This window comes from Phyllostomus hastatus, unplaced genomic scaffold (assembly GCF_019186645.2).
Source record: "Phyllostomus hastatus isolate PE091 unplaced genomic scaffold, TTU_PhHast_1.1 phas_scaffold_78, whole genome shotgun sequence".
NCBI lineage: Eukaryota > Metazoa > Chordata > Mammalia > Chiroptera > Phyllostomidae > Phyllostomus > Phyllostomus hastatus.
This window is the reverse complement of record NW_025334041.1, coordinates 3,056,737-3,073,253: the sequence shown is the minus strand read 5'-3', so window position 1 is coordinate 3,073,253 and position 16,517 is coordinate 3,056,737. Positions and strand designations below refer to the sequence as shown.

General features: G+C 56.8%; 1 protein-coding gene across 2 annotated transcripts in view; it reads right to left on the bottom strand.

Moving 5' to 3' along the window:
• Positions 1 to 16,150, bottom strand: part of EGFR (epidermal growth factor receptor) — a 141,378-nt gene extending 125,228 nt beyond the window's left edge. For both annotated transcript variants that reach the window (XM_045827089.1, XM_045827090.1), the window contains exon 1: positions 15,924 to 16,150. In XM_045827089.1, coding sequence (XP_045683045.1) covers positions 15,924 to 16,011 — 88 coding nt within the window. In that variant the 5' untranslated portion in view covers positions 16,012 to 16,150. The remainder of the gene's footprint in view (positions 1 to 15,923) is intronic.
• Positions 16,151 to 16,517: the final 367 nt, after the last annotated feature.

Sequence of the window (16,517 nt, the reverse complement as noted above, 5' to 3'; positions counted from 1 at the left end):
CACTTTTAAGCCAATGCATGCTCCTCACTTCAGAGGCGAATTCCAGGAAGAGTGAAATAAGTAAGGAGCCCTCGCCACTCTCCTTGAGACACGCTTGTTCCCTGCGCTTCCGAAGCCGAGGAAGACCCACGAGGAAGTTCGTGGACTGGGATCCCTCCCTCCGACCCCATTGTTTGCTGGTTTAGACCAAGTCCCACGTTTTACAAGGCACTCATGCTGGTCAGTGAGCCCACCTGGCCTGATTCAGAGCCCACCTGGCCTGTGGGCCGAATGACCGACCCCATGGCATCTTTTCGCACGGAGCTTACAGCCCAGCGAGAAAGCCGAACCGGACCTTGAACCTCGGCCACGCCATTCAGAGCACTGCAGCAGAAGCTCGGGCTGCCTCCGCTCCGTGCCTCTGGGGAAACCTCCATGCACAGCCGATGACTCTGACACACAGCCGGGACATTTGCCACTAGGGAGAGGCCCCGCTGAACTCACTCAGGGCTGTCCCGAGGGGCCTCGCTGACTCAGGGGAAGAAGACCAGGAAGTTGTCGGGATCCCTGCCACGGAAATGGAGATTTCCCAGCAGAAGCAAATGCACGTCTCACACACAGAGAACGCTCGTGCTGTTCCTAGAGGAGCAGCAGCAAACGTCTTCTGCCGGGGGACGGCGGCCCCCACCTGCTGTTTACAGAGCCGTTCCGGCGTGCCGGTGACCTCTGCCCCAGTTAGCGGCGCACCGCACCGTGTATACAAGGGTGGCTGCGTTTCTCCTGCTCCCATAAACAACGTCAGATAAACATCCAGTGCCTATTTTTTTGTCAACCTGAGATTTCCTGGGAAAAGGCACGCTGTCCCCAAAACACAGCATGTTTCATAAGTAGGCACTGGAAAACAGAAGCAAAGAATGTCTCTCTCTGATTACAGTGGTCATGAGATGACAAAACACAAAGTAAAAACTAGATTAGGGAAGTGCTTTTCAATGTGACTTCGCAGGACACCAAACCAGTTCTGAAACACTGCAAAGGTCCAATCCACCCACTTACGTGTTACCAAAGCTTCGACCCCTTGAAAAGTTGCCCATGTTTATCCAACAGAGAACTCACATAATTAGCAAATCTTCAAAGTGCACCTTTTTCTTAAGTATCTCTGAACCCTACCTGAATTTAGCCATTGGTCTCAGCATTCATATCTCTTTGAAGGAAGGCAGGATAGATGAACAGCGGTCCTGCAGCCAGTGTGTAGGCAAATCCGCCTTTTCCATTTTCTTGGGGTAAAAAAACTACTCCTGACCTCCAAAGGGCCAGATTCCAGGCTTGAAGCAGAAAACTCAGCAAACATGCGGGTAAATATAAAACAACGGCTTTCTTTTCTCTGCTTCATTTCTTTAAGATGCAAGTGACTGTTTAAAATAGTAAGATCATCGTTAGGTGTGACTTACACACACACACGCGCAGTGGTTGTGACTTATTGCTTCAGCATGGCTCCGGCTCTACATAAATTCAGAAGAATTTAGCTTATATCCAAAAGGAATACACAAGATTTTTAAATCTTATTTTAAAAAAAAAGGCCCTGGCTGGTGTAGCTCAGTGGATTGAGCTTGGGCTGCGAGCCAAAGTGTCGCAGGTTCGATTCCCAGTCAGGGCACGTGCCTGGGTTGCAGGCCATGACCCCCAGCAACCGCACATGGATGTTTCTCTCTCTCTCTCTCTCTCCCCCCCTCCCTTCCCTCTCTAAAAATAAATAAATAAATCTTTAAAAAGAATTAAATGAATAACATGGATGAGGGCATTTCCAGTTGAAAAAAAGATCTTACAACACTCTCTGGCCCTCCCCCAAGTGCACCCTCGGCTACGAGAAGACGATTTCAGAGCAGTATCCCAAGTGTCCCCTGGTGCTCAGTCGCCTCCTCGAGCGGGAGACGGGAACCAAATACACATTTGCATCCCGGAAGCAAGCTCAGGCCGTGGCGCATAGTAGGTGCTCAGTCAAAGGGGGTGGACGAGCCGCCCACTGGGCAGCGGTCGCTCCCCTCAGGTTGTCACGGGTCTGAGCCCGTCCTCTGTGGGCCGCTGCACGGCTGCCCATGGGGTCCGGGGCACCAGGCAGGGCCTGCTTCTTCCCCTCCCCTGCCCCCCTGTTTCACCCCGCTGCCTGGCCAAAGACCTCGGGCTCACGTTAGCAGTCCGCGAGCCAGGGGAGTGTCCCCCGTGGTCCCCACGGGCTCTCTGGGGAGCGGGGCACAGCACACATCGCTTTGCGGTGGGTGCCCTCTCCTACGGCCAAGCCTCCCGAAGGCTCCAGGCCCTCTTCCCCCCGCCCCCGTCACAGTCCCCCTTCCCGCCCGTCGTCACCAGTGCCCCCGTGCGTGCTTGGCCGGGGCGCGGACGCTCCGGGGCGCCCCACAGCGGGACGGCGCCGCACCGCTGCGCTCCAGGGGGGAGGGGCAGCTCCGGGTGCGCCCGCCGCCCTGCCCCGTCCCCCGTCCTGGCGTCCCGCCACCCATCTCGGAGCCGGCTCTCAGGACCGACGCGGACCAGTCCGGGAAAGCATCCACAGCATTTCTGATCTGGAATAAACGTCGGCAGAAGGTACCTCTGAGCCGACTGGCTGCTGGGCCGCACGACTGAAGGGACCCCTCACCGCCGGGGAACAAACCTAGAACTGAGAGGACGGCGCCGATGTCCAGGGCTGACCCTGGTCCCTGTGAGCACGGAAGCCGGGGACTTGCTGCCCACTGCACCCCCCCCGCCCCGCCCCCATCGCCAGGTCAAAAAGGGAAACGAGGCAATTCTCGCACGATTATGCAAATGAGGCGAAGTGTGTCCACAGTTCTGAGAAAGTGGGACGTGCCCTGCAGAGCCAGAGGCTCTGCGGAACGCGCACACACGTGCTTTGCCGGGGACCACGCCGAGGGGCGGCATTCCAGTCTGAAGTGCTCACAAACCGCGTGGGGGCCTGCGGACCCAGCGGGGTTCCGGCCGGCCGGCTCCTGTGGGCGGAGCCCGCATTTCCCACGGACCCTGATTCCCAGCAGCTTGTGGGCCCACGGTGCGCAGGACACGCGCAATGCTTGCCTGCGGGGTTGAACTAAACTGAAAAAAATGACAGTGAAAGGCGCCCCTGAGATTCTGCCCAATCAGGCGGATCTATGGAAACAAATGGGCCCCCCCCGGGTACTGCCGCCAGAGTCCTGGCTGCGCCAGGTCACCTGTGCGAGTGTCACTGGCCGGCTCGGGAATCTCCCCCCGGAGGATCTGCAGAATGAGGACGGGTTTGCCCAGTGGGTGGGGAGCCGGCTGCCCTGTGGGGGTGAGGTCCTCTCCTCTGCGCCAGGGCGGGTCTGCAGACAGTCCCATGAGAGCCTGGCCCTCGAGTCCGGGAGTGACAGGGAAGGAAGCGTGTCTACACCCCCAGTGACGCTGTCTTCCTGCAAGGATTCTGCGGTCAGTGCGTGCCTGCGGACGAGGCCGTCCGTGGAGGGACTTGGGCACGTGGTGAGGAGGAGGAAGACACCACGTGGCCGCCACCCTTTCTCGCCCCTGTTTTTTAAATAATTTGTCATCAACGAGGAGTAAATTGGAGTAACAGTAGCGTCTCACTCTGAGTTGGAGAAATCTTTCTGCCACGTACACCAAAAGGAAGAACAGACGCACCGCCTTGACTTTGAAGTCGGACGCTTTCCTTGAGATCCCGAGTTTTCTAATAAAACCTCGCTTTCCCTCCAGGTCTCTGCCACTTCTCTCCAGCGACCGTGAGTCGAGGACTGAGAACTCTGATTACGGGACACCCGACACCCAGGGATGTGTGCGGACCAACCAGGAATGCGTCACTGAGGGACCATGTTTGCAGGCTCAGTGTCCGCACCGAGAGAGGGACCGCTGCCAGCGTCCCGGAAGGGCCTGGTCGCAAGCACCTGCCCTTACAGTGGGGGAGGCCAAGGAGTCCAAGCGGACGACGGTGACATGGAACAGGTGACGCGGACGCACAGATACCTAACCACAGGCGACCGGAATGGCATGTAAGTGCAGCACGTGCAAATTACTCCAGAAGCTGCAGGAGGGCCTGGCTTTGTTGAGTCGATCGCTCAGCCTCTCTCTGTTGGCGGACCTGTGCTCTCCCTCCACCCTCGACCCCCTTTTCCTCCTCCTGCCTCTGAGGCCTCCCAACGTTAAACACAAAAACATTTCATTTAAACAAAAATGAACTGCTCAATAGTATTGTGGAGACTACGATTTCTGTGATGTCACCTCACTAGCTGATGAAGATGGCGAGCATTTAGCCTAGGTTCATTTGAGATAAGATATCAAACTAAATATTTAAAACTTAGCTACTAAGACGTTACCATGGGAACGGGGGGTGCATGGGACCTCCCTGACTCTGTTTCGCAACTTCCTGTGAATCTGTGATTCTTTAAAAATAAAGAGTTAGCAACAAAAGCTTTGCCTTCGCAGCAAACCACGATTCATATTTACACAAGGTGGTCAGTGTTTTGTTTTTAGTGGTTTTTCCCCCTAGGAACTACAACGATTAAAAAAGTCTTCCTGACTTCTCTATGAAGTAAAAAGATACTATTGAGGGAAATCGCATCAAAGTATTACGCTCACACAAGTACTCTGAAATGTGTTTTGAAAGTTTTTGAAAACGCTATCTAAGGGCCATACAATTAACATCCTCAATCCTTCCTTCCTAACCATGTATTTTTTCTCCCCTTCTTAAATTAAAAAAAAATGCTCACTGTAAAGTTAATATGCAAAGAAAATAAATGTTTGCCTCCCAAAGCCCCACGTGCCAGGAACGACAGTCGCCTCCCTTTGTGTCCTCCACGTTTTCAGATGGACCCGCCGGGCACACCCTGCAACCCCGCCATCGTGTCTCCAAACGCTCAGGGGTGGAGAGGCCCGGCCCGAAGGTCAGACCCCCTTCCGACCCGTCTGCAGAGCAAGTCTCTCGTAAACCTGCACCCTGTTTGAAGCAGCCACCGGCAATGCCGGTGAGGTGAATTATCATCTTTGAAGTGTTAGCTCTTCCATGTTTGGTGTTTCTTGCAGCAAAAGCCATTTATTTTTACTCACGGATTTAAAACAACTTTAAAAACAACTTTTATAGGCTGCTGGTAGGAGACGGCAGGGCTCTAGCATACGTTAATTCATGACCAGCTGTCACTTGGCCCATTCAAAAACGATGGATGGGCAGGTAGGTAGACAGGTAGGTAGGTAGGTAGACGGTGCATCTTCGTGGTTCCCTATGAGCACCTGCAGGCCTGCGTGTGATGAATGGGGGGAACATGGGAACCCCAGGGCAGTCCCCAGGCTGGAGTCCTGGGTGAAGGTGGCGGTCCCCGGGACAGGGTACAGCGCTCAAAATCCATCACACGTGCACTGCCTGTTGCCTGAAACAGCCCGGCTCATTTCAGACCGAACATCACTGGGGGCGGGGGGGGGGGGCAGCACAGATCGGTTCTTTTCTCCTGTTCAGGAAGCTCAACTGCTGCCGAAGGGGCCGAGGGCCGTGGCAGGGTGCTGGTCCTCCTCCGGGTGGGATGGCCCCGGCGTCCAGGGGACCACAGGGACACAAGCAGCCTGGGGAGGCACGCGGCCATCACTGCCACTGGTGCTTCAGGGGCAAAGGGGCGAAAGGACGAGTGGGGGAAGACAGATGGGACGTGGAGCCTTTGCAGCAGCCACGTCAGGTCCTGCTGCAACCACGGCCCGGGAGTTTGCCGCAGCTGCCCAGCGAGGGGAAGAGCGTTTTAAAGACAGGCCCAGGCTCTGCAGGAAAGAGCAGTGGCCCAATGATGGACAGGCAGACCCCCCGCTGTGGAAGGACGGCAGTGGGGGGCAGTCGGTGTGCTCTGGGGGTCCTGCCACGGGGCTGAGTCAGGCTGGTGGCACTGCCCGGGTCCTGAGGCCTCCACAGGCGCCCGAGCGGAGGGTGGGCAGCTGGGACAGAAGGGGCCCAGCACGCCTAGTGGGGGTGACCTCAGGTAAGTGACATGAGCATGCCCAGGTTCTGCACACATAACAGGGATCGTAAAGGTTGTGCGGACGGGTGGGGGGGACGAGGTTAGAGGTCACAGTGCAAGTCAGCCCTCCGACGGGCTGGAACGGGCTCCGGGGGCCGCCCTGCGCCGCGTCCTCTACCCGAACCATCCCTCCTCCCGTCCTTCCTGCAGCCCCACGTGATGGGCGCTGTGATTATTTGCATTCTGCAGATGGAAATCAGGACTCAGGTGCTCGCTCACCTGGCCTGCATCGCCCTGCAGCCAAGGTGGGGCCCGGGTCCCCTCCCTGCACCTCCTTGAGCTGTGGAGCAGGGACAAGCCTCAGTCACTAACTCTGGTCCCCAAAGGGCTTGCACAGCAGGTCTTGAGATATTCGAGTCCATTTTTGTTTGTTTGTTTGTGTGTTCGTATTTTATGCCCCGTACACATTTTTTCCTACTTACAAAAAATTTAACGTCACATAGATGCTAGAGATCAGGTTATCGTTGCCTTTTCTGGAGCCAAAAAGCTGTGCCCTCCTCCGACTATTAGTGAGGACTAGTGCCGGGGTCACCGGTCTGATGTGTTCTGTAGTCTGTGGTGACAACGTGTAGCCTGGGGAGGTCGCTCACTCACAGACACGGCGGTTTTGAACACACGCGGCACCAGAGGAAGCTCCCAGACCCCCACCCAGTGGTAGTGACCTCTGTGTGCACAGCATGGTTATTCCAAGAGCCCCGGCCACCGGCACAGGTGGCTTTTTGACCTCTGGCTCGGCGAGTCCCCTCTGCCCCACAAGTCCAGTCAAGTCCTGGCCGAGAGAGTATCCCCTTTCCTTCCCTGAGTCAAGAATGCCTGGACATTTCCCGCATTTTTAATGAATGACAGGCACATTCCACTTTCTAGCCAGAAAAATTACAATGAGACAGAGACTCCCCAGGAGAGCCAGTTCTATACTGACCAGCAGGTGCTTATTACCGACACGTTTACATTCACATCTTGTGTGCATTCGTGTTTGCTTTGATGTCATAGGCGCTCCAGCTGCGAGGAGCCTGGGCGCCGTCTAGTTTATTGTATGGAAGCTAAAATGGGGAAGAGAGACTCTAACGCATTTTATTTCCGGTTGTAACCAACGACAGAGATCAGGAAAGCAGTTACATTTAGCTACGTCCCAAGAAAAACTCCTTTAGCAAGAGCACCTTGCAAAGTATGAGACACGCATAGGCATCTTATGTTAGAAATAATTACAAAGACTGACTTTGATACCTTGTAACTTTAAAACAATATATGGTGTACTTTTGCAGTCATTTGTCAAACTTTCTTTCTCAGTGGAGGTTTATTCACAGCAGCGTGCAAATAAGAAAGGGAGGAAAAGAGTGAGGGAGGAAAGGAGGAAGAACAGACTGAGGTAATGCAGTAGTCTCACTCATAAATGGTTCCATGCATGATGGCTAATAGAGCACCAGGAAATGGCAGCAGAGAGAAAGACATCAAGAAGTAACTATAAGGTAAGAGAATTGTCCCGAAACGCCAAGATTGTGGGTTCGATCCCTGGTCGGGGCACGTACAGGAATCAACCAATGAATGCAACAGTAAGTGGAACAATAAATCTCTCTCTCTAAAAAAAAATCAATAAATAGAAAAAATAAAAAGGAGAAGTAACTATAAGGATAAGGTTTCCGACTATCTATGAACTTTGCAGCAAATCGAAGCCAAGAAAAAGCTCTGAAACTCATCAGATTTCAAAGCCCCTGAGAGTCAACACCTTAAAAATCAACAGGTGCCACGGTAATTCTTCAACTGCTACCACTCATCTTTCTGTCACTCATCTGGACTCAGTCAGAGGCAGAGGAAATGGGGGTCCTTTTCTCGTACAAGAGATAATAATTGTTTCACCATCTAGTACTATATTAAAATACATGTTAGTAAAAAAAGAACCCCCAATACAAAAACAAACACGGATTTTGCAAGTTAGCACCAGGGCAAACTGGAAACAGTGTGCCTAACCGACCTTGCTGAGCACCGCTTTACTCCGTGGTGGCGGCTCACGATTCGAGGTGATGACCTAGGGGACACTGTCGGGTGCCGGGCCATGGCCAGGAGCCCTCCCTGCAGCGTTCAGACGGTCAGTGTTGCTGAGACAAAAGCCAGCTCAGGTGCTTCCCGAAGAACTTTCTCAAATCCCGTTCACAGTGACGAGACATTTTCTGGGCACACTCCCCCCCGCCCCTTAAGGACCTGCACTGATTCAATGAGTGATTGGCTCTCACTGCAGACTCTAAAAATACCAACGAATTTACAAGTGGGGCAAAGACTCGAGACTCTGGGCAGTGTTCACGCTCCCAGCTTCAGCCTGTCACACCGGAGAGGCTGTGTGCAGGGCACCAGCTACCCCCAGAGCCGGGGGTGAGCGAGGGACACATGGGCACAGGGTCACGATGACGCCGTTACGACATCGCCGGCATGCCCTGTGCATCACAGGGAACCTTCAGGTACTGCCTGCCTGCCTTTCCGAGGGAACCCTTCACAGATGCTCCTCCAACGAGGGCTAAGGAAATGGAGATCTAGAAGCACTTGCTACTTCCTTCCCGGTGAGGCCAGGGGGGTGGGCACCCCAGGGAGCTCGGCCCCCATAGCCGCACTTTAGCCTTCCTTACCAATCCGCCCGTTCGTGCCCACGCCAACCGCACACACACAGGTGCACCTGCGTGGTGCTCCGCGGTGAACCAGGAAGTGCATGCAGGTCTACGTCACAGGTGGCAGTGGCCCAAGGAACCGGACAGACATTTTCCAAGTTCAATGTGATTCAGCGCGTAATCACTGTGTCTACAATTACACAGACCCTTGCTTCCTTTCTCCCTCCGCTTTCTGGGCTGGGAGTTACATAAAGGATGGGAAGTAGTCATTTTTCCTATTCCTAACAAGTTTTAGGGTCAAATCATGCTGCGGAGAGAATGTTAAAACTATCAACATTCCATTTTATCCAGACTCTACTTCAGTTCTTCCCGTTGAGTTGTTACTTGAAAAAAAAAAGAAGACCGAAGGACCATTTTGATTTTTAAGTGTGAAGTGTGTCACTTCTCTGGCATTTTACTTTTGACATTGTGTATTTCCTCGTGGCCACTTAGAGTCATAAAGCAGGGAATCCTAAGACCTCGGCGTCCATGCTATAAGACATTTGAATCTATAAAAGGACAAGCCAGGGCAGGCTAGCTGCAGGGCATCGGGCCCACGAGTCTTTCTTGTTCTTCTCCCTGTGCCTGGAGCCCGGGCAGAAGTCTCATTTTTTTTAAAGATTTTATTTATTTATTTTTTAGAGAGGGAAGGGAGGGAGAAAGAGAGAGAGAGAGAGAAACATCAATGTGCGGTTGCTGGGGGTCATGGCCTGCAACCCAGGCATGTACTCTGACTGGGAATCGAACCTGCGACACTTTGGTTTGCAGCCCGCACCCAATCCACTGAGCTATGCCAGCCAGAGCAGAAGTCTCATTTTTTGAGGTCCACCTAAATGTTCTCTTTTCGAGAAAGTCTCCCCCACCCCCCATCCCAGAGGTAGAATCAGCCCCTTTTCTACTGGGCTCCGGCCGAAATCCCAAACCACACCCGTTGTAAGGCGCATCGCGGAGTGCCGGTCAGGAGCCTCTCCCCCGCTCAGCCCCTCGGACGCGTGAGTCCCTGACGGGCCGGCACAGTGGTCTTGTCCCCTCAGCGGAGCCAGAGCCCGGCAGGGCGCGGGCAGGTGGAGTGTCAGGGCTTCGTCAGCCTGGGCCTGCGGAGGCGTCTCCCGGGCGGTCTGCGGTCACAGACCATCGGTCCCCCCCCGCCCGAGGGTCCCAGCCAGAGGCCCGGGCTGGGGCTCTAAGAAGGTGTGTTCTACGAAGATCAAGGCGCTCCTGCTGCTGCCTTGGGATACACACTGTGAGGGCTGCCACAGTAGACGTTTCACGGATTAATTCAATTTAAAAAAATGCAACTTTGAGGCTGATTTACTAATGAAATGTAACGGTTCTTGGATCTGGAGGAGGCTGGTGCAAATGAGTGAGGTCCCGATGCGAGTCAGAGAACAAAGACGTAGTTTCTTCTCTGCCACGAGCTACACACACCACTCGACGCACTCATGGGCTTGCCCTCGGACTTGTAGCCCCGGCGGGTGCTGCTCCGCCCCCAGGTTCCCCGGGGCTGGGGTGCGGCAAGGCCCCTCTCTCTTTCCGAAGCACCCTGGGTGAGTCTAGGGTCCGTGCAAGGTTCAAAAGCCACTGCTTCAAATGGAGGAAACGGTCACCTCCTACTCTTTGTCGTTCAGCCACTAACGTAGCAAACCAAGTAATCACACAAGAAATGGCGATTCCCATCTGACCACCCGCAGCAACAGACAACTGTGATTCCCAGCGTGCCTGCACGCACAGTGTGTTATTGATCAGTTGCTGATCGCTGCGGCGAATCAATGAATCTGGCTGCGAACCAGAGCTGCCTCGTCCAGAAAGCAGCTGGGAATCCAGGCCCCGCCTGGCTCGATGTGGGTGTTGCCAGGAACCTGTGACAGGCTGGAGGCGGGGCGTTCTACAGCCAAAGACAACACCTGCGATGGAAACAGCTAATAAAACAATAGTTCAAGGTCACACTGCTCTCTTGGGCTCCGGACCCACATGCTCTAGTGCATCCTGGGCTTTGCCATCCGAGCCCTTGAAGTCCCCCCAGCCCACCCCAGTGCTCCTGAAGCACTCATTCGTCGCCTCCACGGGGGACTCTGTGTCTCTCCAGGCTCCCGCGTCAGAAGCCTGGGTGTCCGTCCTCCTGGGACTCTACCTAACACACTCACTACACGTACTTATCCATGAGTCCTACCTCCGGATCAGCCCGAGTGAGTGGCTGGTTCTGCATTCCCTTTGCTCCTGCTCCCCAGGCGCCTCTGCACCCCTGCCCTGACCTCCCCGTTTGCACCGTGCCCCGACAGTCCCTTCCCCATGTCGTGGCTGGAGTCCATTTTCTGAAGCGCCAGACACACCCCACCAGTTCCTGGCTTAGAACCCCAGGGTGACCCTCCTCCCGCACGGGGACAGCGGAGCCCTCTGTGAGCTGTGTCCTCGCCACCTCTCGCTTGTCTTCCCGTCACTGCCTGGAATTCCCAGCCTCTTCAGGCCCTGCTGGTCCGGGCACTTCTCTCGGAATATCCTCCGCGTCGCACTTTTCCGGGGAAACACCGTGCACTGTCTGCGGGCTCCCGCGAGGACTCCCTGCCACGTGGGGCCCGACCTGGGCCCCTCTGCGGGCGGAACGAAAAGCGAAGACTGGCACCGGGGGACGTCTGCCCTGCAGAGAATTCTGCCGCTGCTCCTGTGCCCACTTCACACCTGTTATCTGGGGATCTCTCTCCCCCTAATTGACCGCCAGACACTTGAGACAAGCACCACGCGTGACTCATCCCTGCAGCTCCAAACTCGGACAGGACAGCCCAAGTCACTGACTGCGGTTGGGACATAAAGGGAAAAATGCAAACAAAAGCCCGAGTTGTAATAGGTCGCCATGCTTGCTCTTGTACGGAAGGGCAAACAACAGTGGTTGACTGATGTAATTATTTACACGAAATCAAGGCCATGTGTAGGCCCCGTAGTGACAGGGTGCAATTGTGGGTGTATTTAGTCCCGGGGACAGGCACTCTCTTCTAGCCATCAGGCCCCTAAATTGCATTTCGAGGCTCTCGTTAATGAGACGTTCCAGATATAGTTGGGAAGGATGCTCGGACTCCGGGTCTTCCTGTGAGGAGCCGCCAGGGTAGGACGTAACGTGGGGCCCAGAAGGAAATTCTACCCTCCCGTGCTGGCCGGCACCCTCGGCTCTCTGGAGCAAGCCGCTGACACTTGGTAGGAGGGACATTTATTTTGAGCGTATGCAGTTCAGGGCTGCTTAGTCAACGGGGTCAGGCGTCTGACATTGTGCCCAGGTGCCTTCGGAGACCGCAGGGTCAAGTCCAGCACGTAGCTCCCACCCAGGCTACGACGACAAGCCGCCTCTGCACGCTGGCTCCGAACCACCTCTCCGGCTCCCGCGGGCTCAGGGAACTTTCTGGACCCCTGGATTGAGTGCGTCTACCCAAATGTGTAAGAAGAAAGCAAGAAAGCGGGGCTTAATGACTCTGAAAAAGTGAAAATTTCAGCCAAACTGATACTTTGACAAAAGGCTCAAAACCTGAATCTTGCCCTGGCTGGTGTGGCTCAGTGGACTGAGTGCCAGCCTGCACAGCAAAGGGTCACTGGTTTGAGTCCCAGTCAGGGCAGGTGCCCGGGTTGCAGGCCAGGTCCCCAGTAGGGGGCGCACAAGAGGCAACCACACATGGATGTTTCTCTCCCTCTCTTTCTCCCCACCTTCTCCTCTCTTTAAAAATAAATAAATGGAATCTTATAAAAACAAAACCAAAAACCCAGATCCTGGTTCAAACTCCAACTAAGGTGCTTACGGCCGTGGGCCGGATGGCAGACCGCCCTCACACGGTGTGGAAAGAGCCAACTGCTGGGATTTTCCTAGAAAAGGCAACCCTTTAGGAGGGAGACGAATGGGGAGGTGTAAGCAGAAGCTCTGACGTCGAAGGGGACCGGCCCTCGAGAACCAGCTTCATGGTCTGTCCCGTCTGTGCTCGTGGCCCAAGAACAAACCAGCCTGCATCGCCCGAGACCAGGCAGGGTTCTCACCGTGTTTTCAAACGTCCGTAAGGGGCAGAAGAGAACAACGCGACATTCGTTCAGGGGAGACCCGAGGAGCCCACTCTAGTCTCTTTGCGTTTCCAGGGAAACAAGGCAGGGGGCAGCCCCTAGAGCTAGAACCAGAACTTCAACCTTTCCTCAACACGTAGCCCTGCGAGCAGAACCCGACTTGCAGTAAGCCCGTGCCTACTGGATCGCGTATAAACTGAAACACAGGCGCAAACACACAAACACAACAATCATAGGGTGAGGGCCGTGTGATTCCCTAGGCGGGTCCTTCCACGAGCTGGGTGTCCCCAACACTCGAACCCCACGCCCCACGTCAGGGCCCGGGGTACCCACGTGGGGCTGTTTTCCCTTAAACACCCACAATTATTCATTTGATATTAGAGCTGGCTTGCCGCTCTTGTCGAAAAAGTTTGATGCCAGCTGCTGGTCCTGGGGCTTAGATCAAAGGAAAACCAAAGAGTGTTTTCTTCTGAAACACGGCGGAATCCTTCGTCTGGACTGATACTGCCTCTAAGAACATTCCCGAGCAGGTACTGCTCTCATGGGGACCCGGTCCAGGGAAGGCCGTCCGAGGGATCTTGGCGGTCGGCCCCTACCAGCGGCAGAGTACGTTTTGGGAACACCGTGGACCGTGAAACTGAGCATTGGAGGCTGGGCGTGACAGCCACCAGACACGAGAGTGTCCAGAGGTGGGGCCAGGGCAGGCTCCCTGGGCGGAGGGTCCCTCACCTCCCCAGTGCCGCCCGGGGCTCCCCCCTCCCATTTCGCCAGCGCCAGGGGCTGGCTGAGCGCCCCCCCATTACTCTCCAGACTCTCTGTTCACTCGGTGGCCGGGCTGCCTCCAGGGACGGCGGCCCGAGCGACTGCCGCGTGACAGTGAGCGGGGGTCTAGACCCGAGCAGCAGGCCATGTGTTCCAAGTTCAGCCCCGGGACCGCTCTGGGGAGCCCAGTCCCCGGCCCCGTTCCTCCGCACCCCCGGCCCCTGACAGTAGATGCTCTCCTAAAAGCAGATCTCCCGCCAGGCAGTGGAGTCCGCTGTTGGAGGGGAGGCTGGGGCCGAGAACCCCTGTTCTGCCTCTTCTAGCGGCTGGAAAGTCGGTTTGCTTCTCTGTACCTCGGTTTCCCCACACTGGAGAGCACCCATGTCACGTGCTTGCTGTCAGGGTCGGAAGGACCCAGAGGACACGCCAAAGCGCGCCTGACAGTGGCGCCTCGCGCAAGCAGCACGGGAGAAACTCGATCTCAGGACCAAACCACTCTCGCTCAAGGGAGCTGCGTTTCTTGAACAAAACCAAGTGAATTTGTTTGACGTGGGCCTTTAACACTTTTTGTAAATAGATCTCACGGTATTTTTTTAATTATCCGCCCCTTAAATTGTGGCCTTTTTATGTCACTCTCACCGAATGACATTTGCTTGCCTAGCCTCACTATTTTTTCCTCCAGGAGCAATTCTGTGTTAAGCAAACACAGGACTAACAGGCAACGTAAGTGGCATTTATATATATATATATATTTTTTCCAAAACCAACCTCCCAGCACTAACAGCCCCGTTCACAAGGGCAACAGCAAGGAGCTGGGGATGTTTCTGGGGAAGAGTAATGCTGGAGGTACTCGCAGAGTTTAGTTTAAAGCAGGGGCACGGGTCCCCTGCCGCAGGAAGGGGGAGCGACCACTGCTGGGGCACCCCCCCTCCTCCGCTGGTCGGGACCCTCAAGGCTCGCAGCGGGAGGAGGGGCGCCCGTCAGGCTTGGAGGAGGACAGGCTTCCACGGAAAAGACATCCACTCTTCCTGCAATCACTCCCACCTCCTCTTTCCCGGATTTTGCAAGACCTCACAACTCCAGATGTTCCCAAAGAGCTCTGCACTCGCCGGCTGGTCTTTCCGGAGTCTTTACCAATCTCTGCTCAGTGCCAGCGATTCCCCACACCTGGCCGCCCCGCCGGGCCACCTGAGGAGCTCAGAACAAACCACCGCGGTGGGCAACGGCCAGGTGTCACCCTCTGCAGACCAAGGCCCCCGAACGTCTGGGGGGTAGGAGGCGGCCGTCGGTTTGTATTTGGGGAGAACCGGTTTGGTTTAAAACGCCAAGCGATTCCAAGTGGAAACAAAGTTCGGGACGGCGGCGGCTCCCAGCGCTAACGCCGCTCCAGCACTCCCAGTCCGCACCAACCCCCCTCGCGGCCTGGGCCAGTGACATCAGCTGCAAGCACAGACCTGCTCCTGCAACCCGGGCTTCTGGGTTTTGAAATGGAGCAATTAACCCCCCCCCCCCAACGCATGTTTCTCACGTTAGGTGGGTTGATGGTCCCTAGCCACGAAGCCAAACTCCTTCACGGCGGCTCTGGGCACTGTGGGGGCACGTGAACCGTGGACACCCATCCGCTTTTTTTTAAAAAAAAAATAATAAACGTAATATTTTGGTTGGCCCAGTGTCCACATCTTCAGAAAGCTCAAAGAAAGATCCCCAAGAGAAAATCGCGGCACTTTGAGGAGGGAAGTTTTTTGTGAGCCCTATTTTGGAAAAAAAAACCAAAAACAGAAAAAAAACCGGCGGGGAGGGACCGGATCGCTAGGAAGTTCGGCACCGGCTGTCCCTCCGCCGCGCCGCCGGTCGCACCTCTCCGTCCTGCGCCCCCCGGAGCCTGGAGACGCCACGGAAGGGCTGCAGGTGGGAGGTGAATCTCGGGCGTTACCGAGGCGAGCGTCAGACCCCACGGGCTCCCGGGGTGCGGCTGAGCGGGAGGGGGCTCGGGGACCTGCGCCCTGGGGCAGGGTCCGACCCCACCCGCCTCTCTGCCGACCAGAACACCAAGTCCCTTGCAGGCAGCGACAGGTAGTTCGCGACCGAGACCAGCCCTCCGGGCCTCCCGATCCCGGGCTGCAGCCGCAGCCGGGAGGAAGGACCCACGAGTCAGGGGAAGACGCGGTGCGGGGCAGCCCGGGAGGTACGCGAACGGTGGCAGGGGTTCTCGCGGTCCTTCCCGAAGCCCCCGGGGCGCACTCGCCCGGACGCCCGCCCGCCCGCCCCGCGTGGGAGGGCAGGAAAGTGAAGAAAGTTGCGAGCGCGCGCGCGCTCCGGGGCGTCCCGCATCGCGATCCCCTAGCCCGCAGTTGCCTCCTCGGGCCGCCGCAGGCTCGCGCGGACCAGAAACGCAGCGCCGCGCCCCTCCCACGGTCCGGGCCACAGGCGCAGCCGTCCTCGGGCAGCCGGAGCGCCGGGCGCGGGGCCGCGGGCACGCCCTTACCTTTCTTTTCCTCCAGCGCCAGCCCCGCCGGGAAGTGCGCCGCCAGCAGCACCAGGAGCGCGGCTCCCGCCGTCCCGGAGGGTCGCATCGCTGCCCGCAGAAGCTCGCTCCGGGTCTCCGCAATTAGTCCGGGAAGGAGTCGGGCGGCCGTGCGCGCTGGAGGTGGCGGCGGCGGCGGCGGCCAGGCGGGGACTCCGGAGGTGGCCTGTGGTCCGGACTGGGAGGCGGCGGCCGCCGGGACTGGCCGGGGACTCGCTCGGCACTCGGGCCGCCCTGGCCGCGGGCGTGCGCACCGAGCCGGGGGCGGAGGCTGCTGCGGGCGGGCGCGCCGAGCCGGGGACTGCCCGGACGTCTAGCTCGCGGGGCGGGGAGGCTGGGCTGGGAGGAGGAGGGACCAGTCGGAGGAGGAGGGATCGGGAGGAGCAGGGAGCGAGGAGGAGGGAAGAGAAACCGGCAGCTGGCACCGCGGGCAGGCAGGCAGGCCGGCCGACGGAGGCTCGGAGGCGGCGGACAGCGGTGGCCCCCGCCGGCCCCAGCGCTCTGGCGGGGGCGGGAGGGACGAACGGCGAGCGGGAGACCCCGGTTCATCCCTGA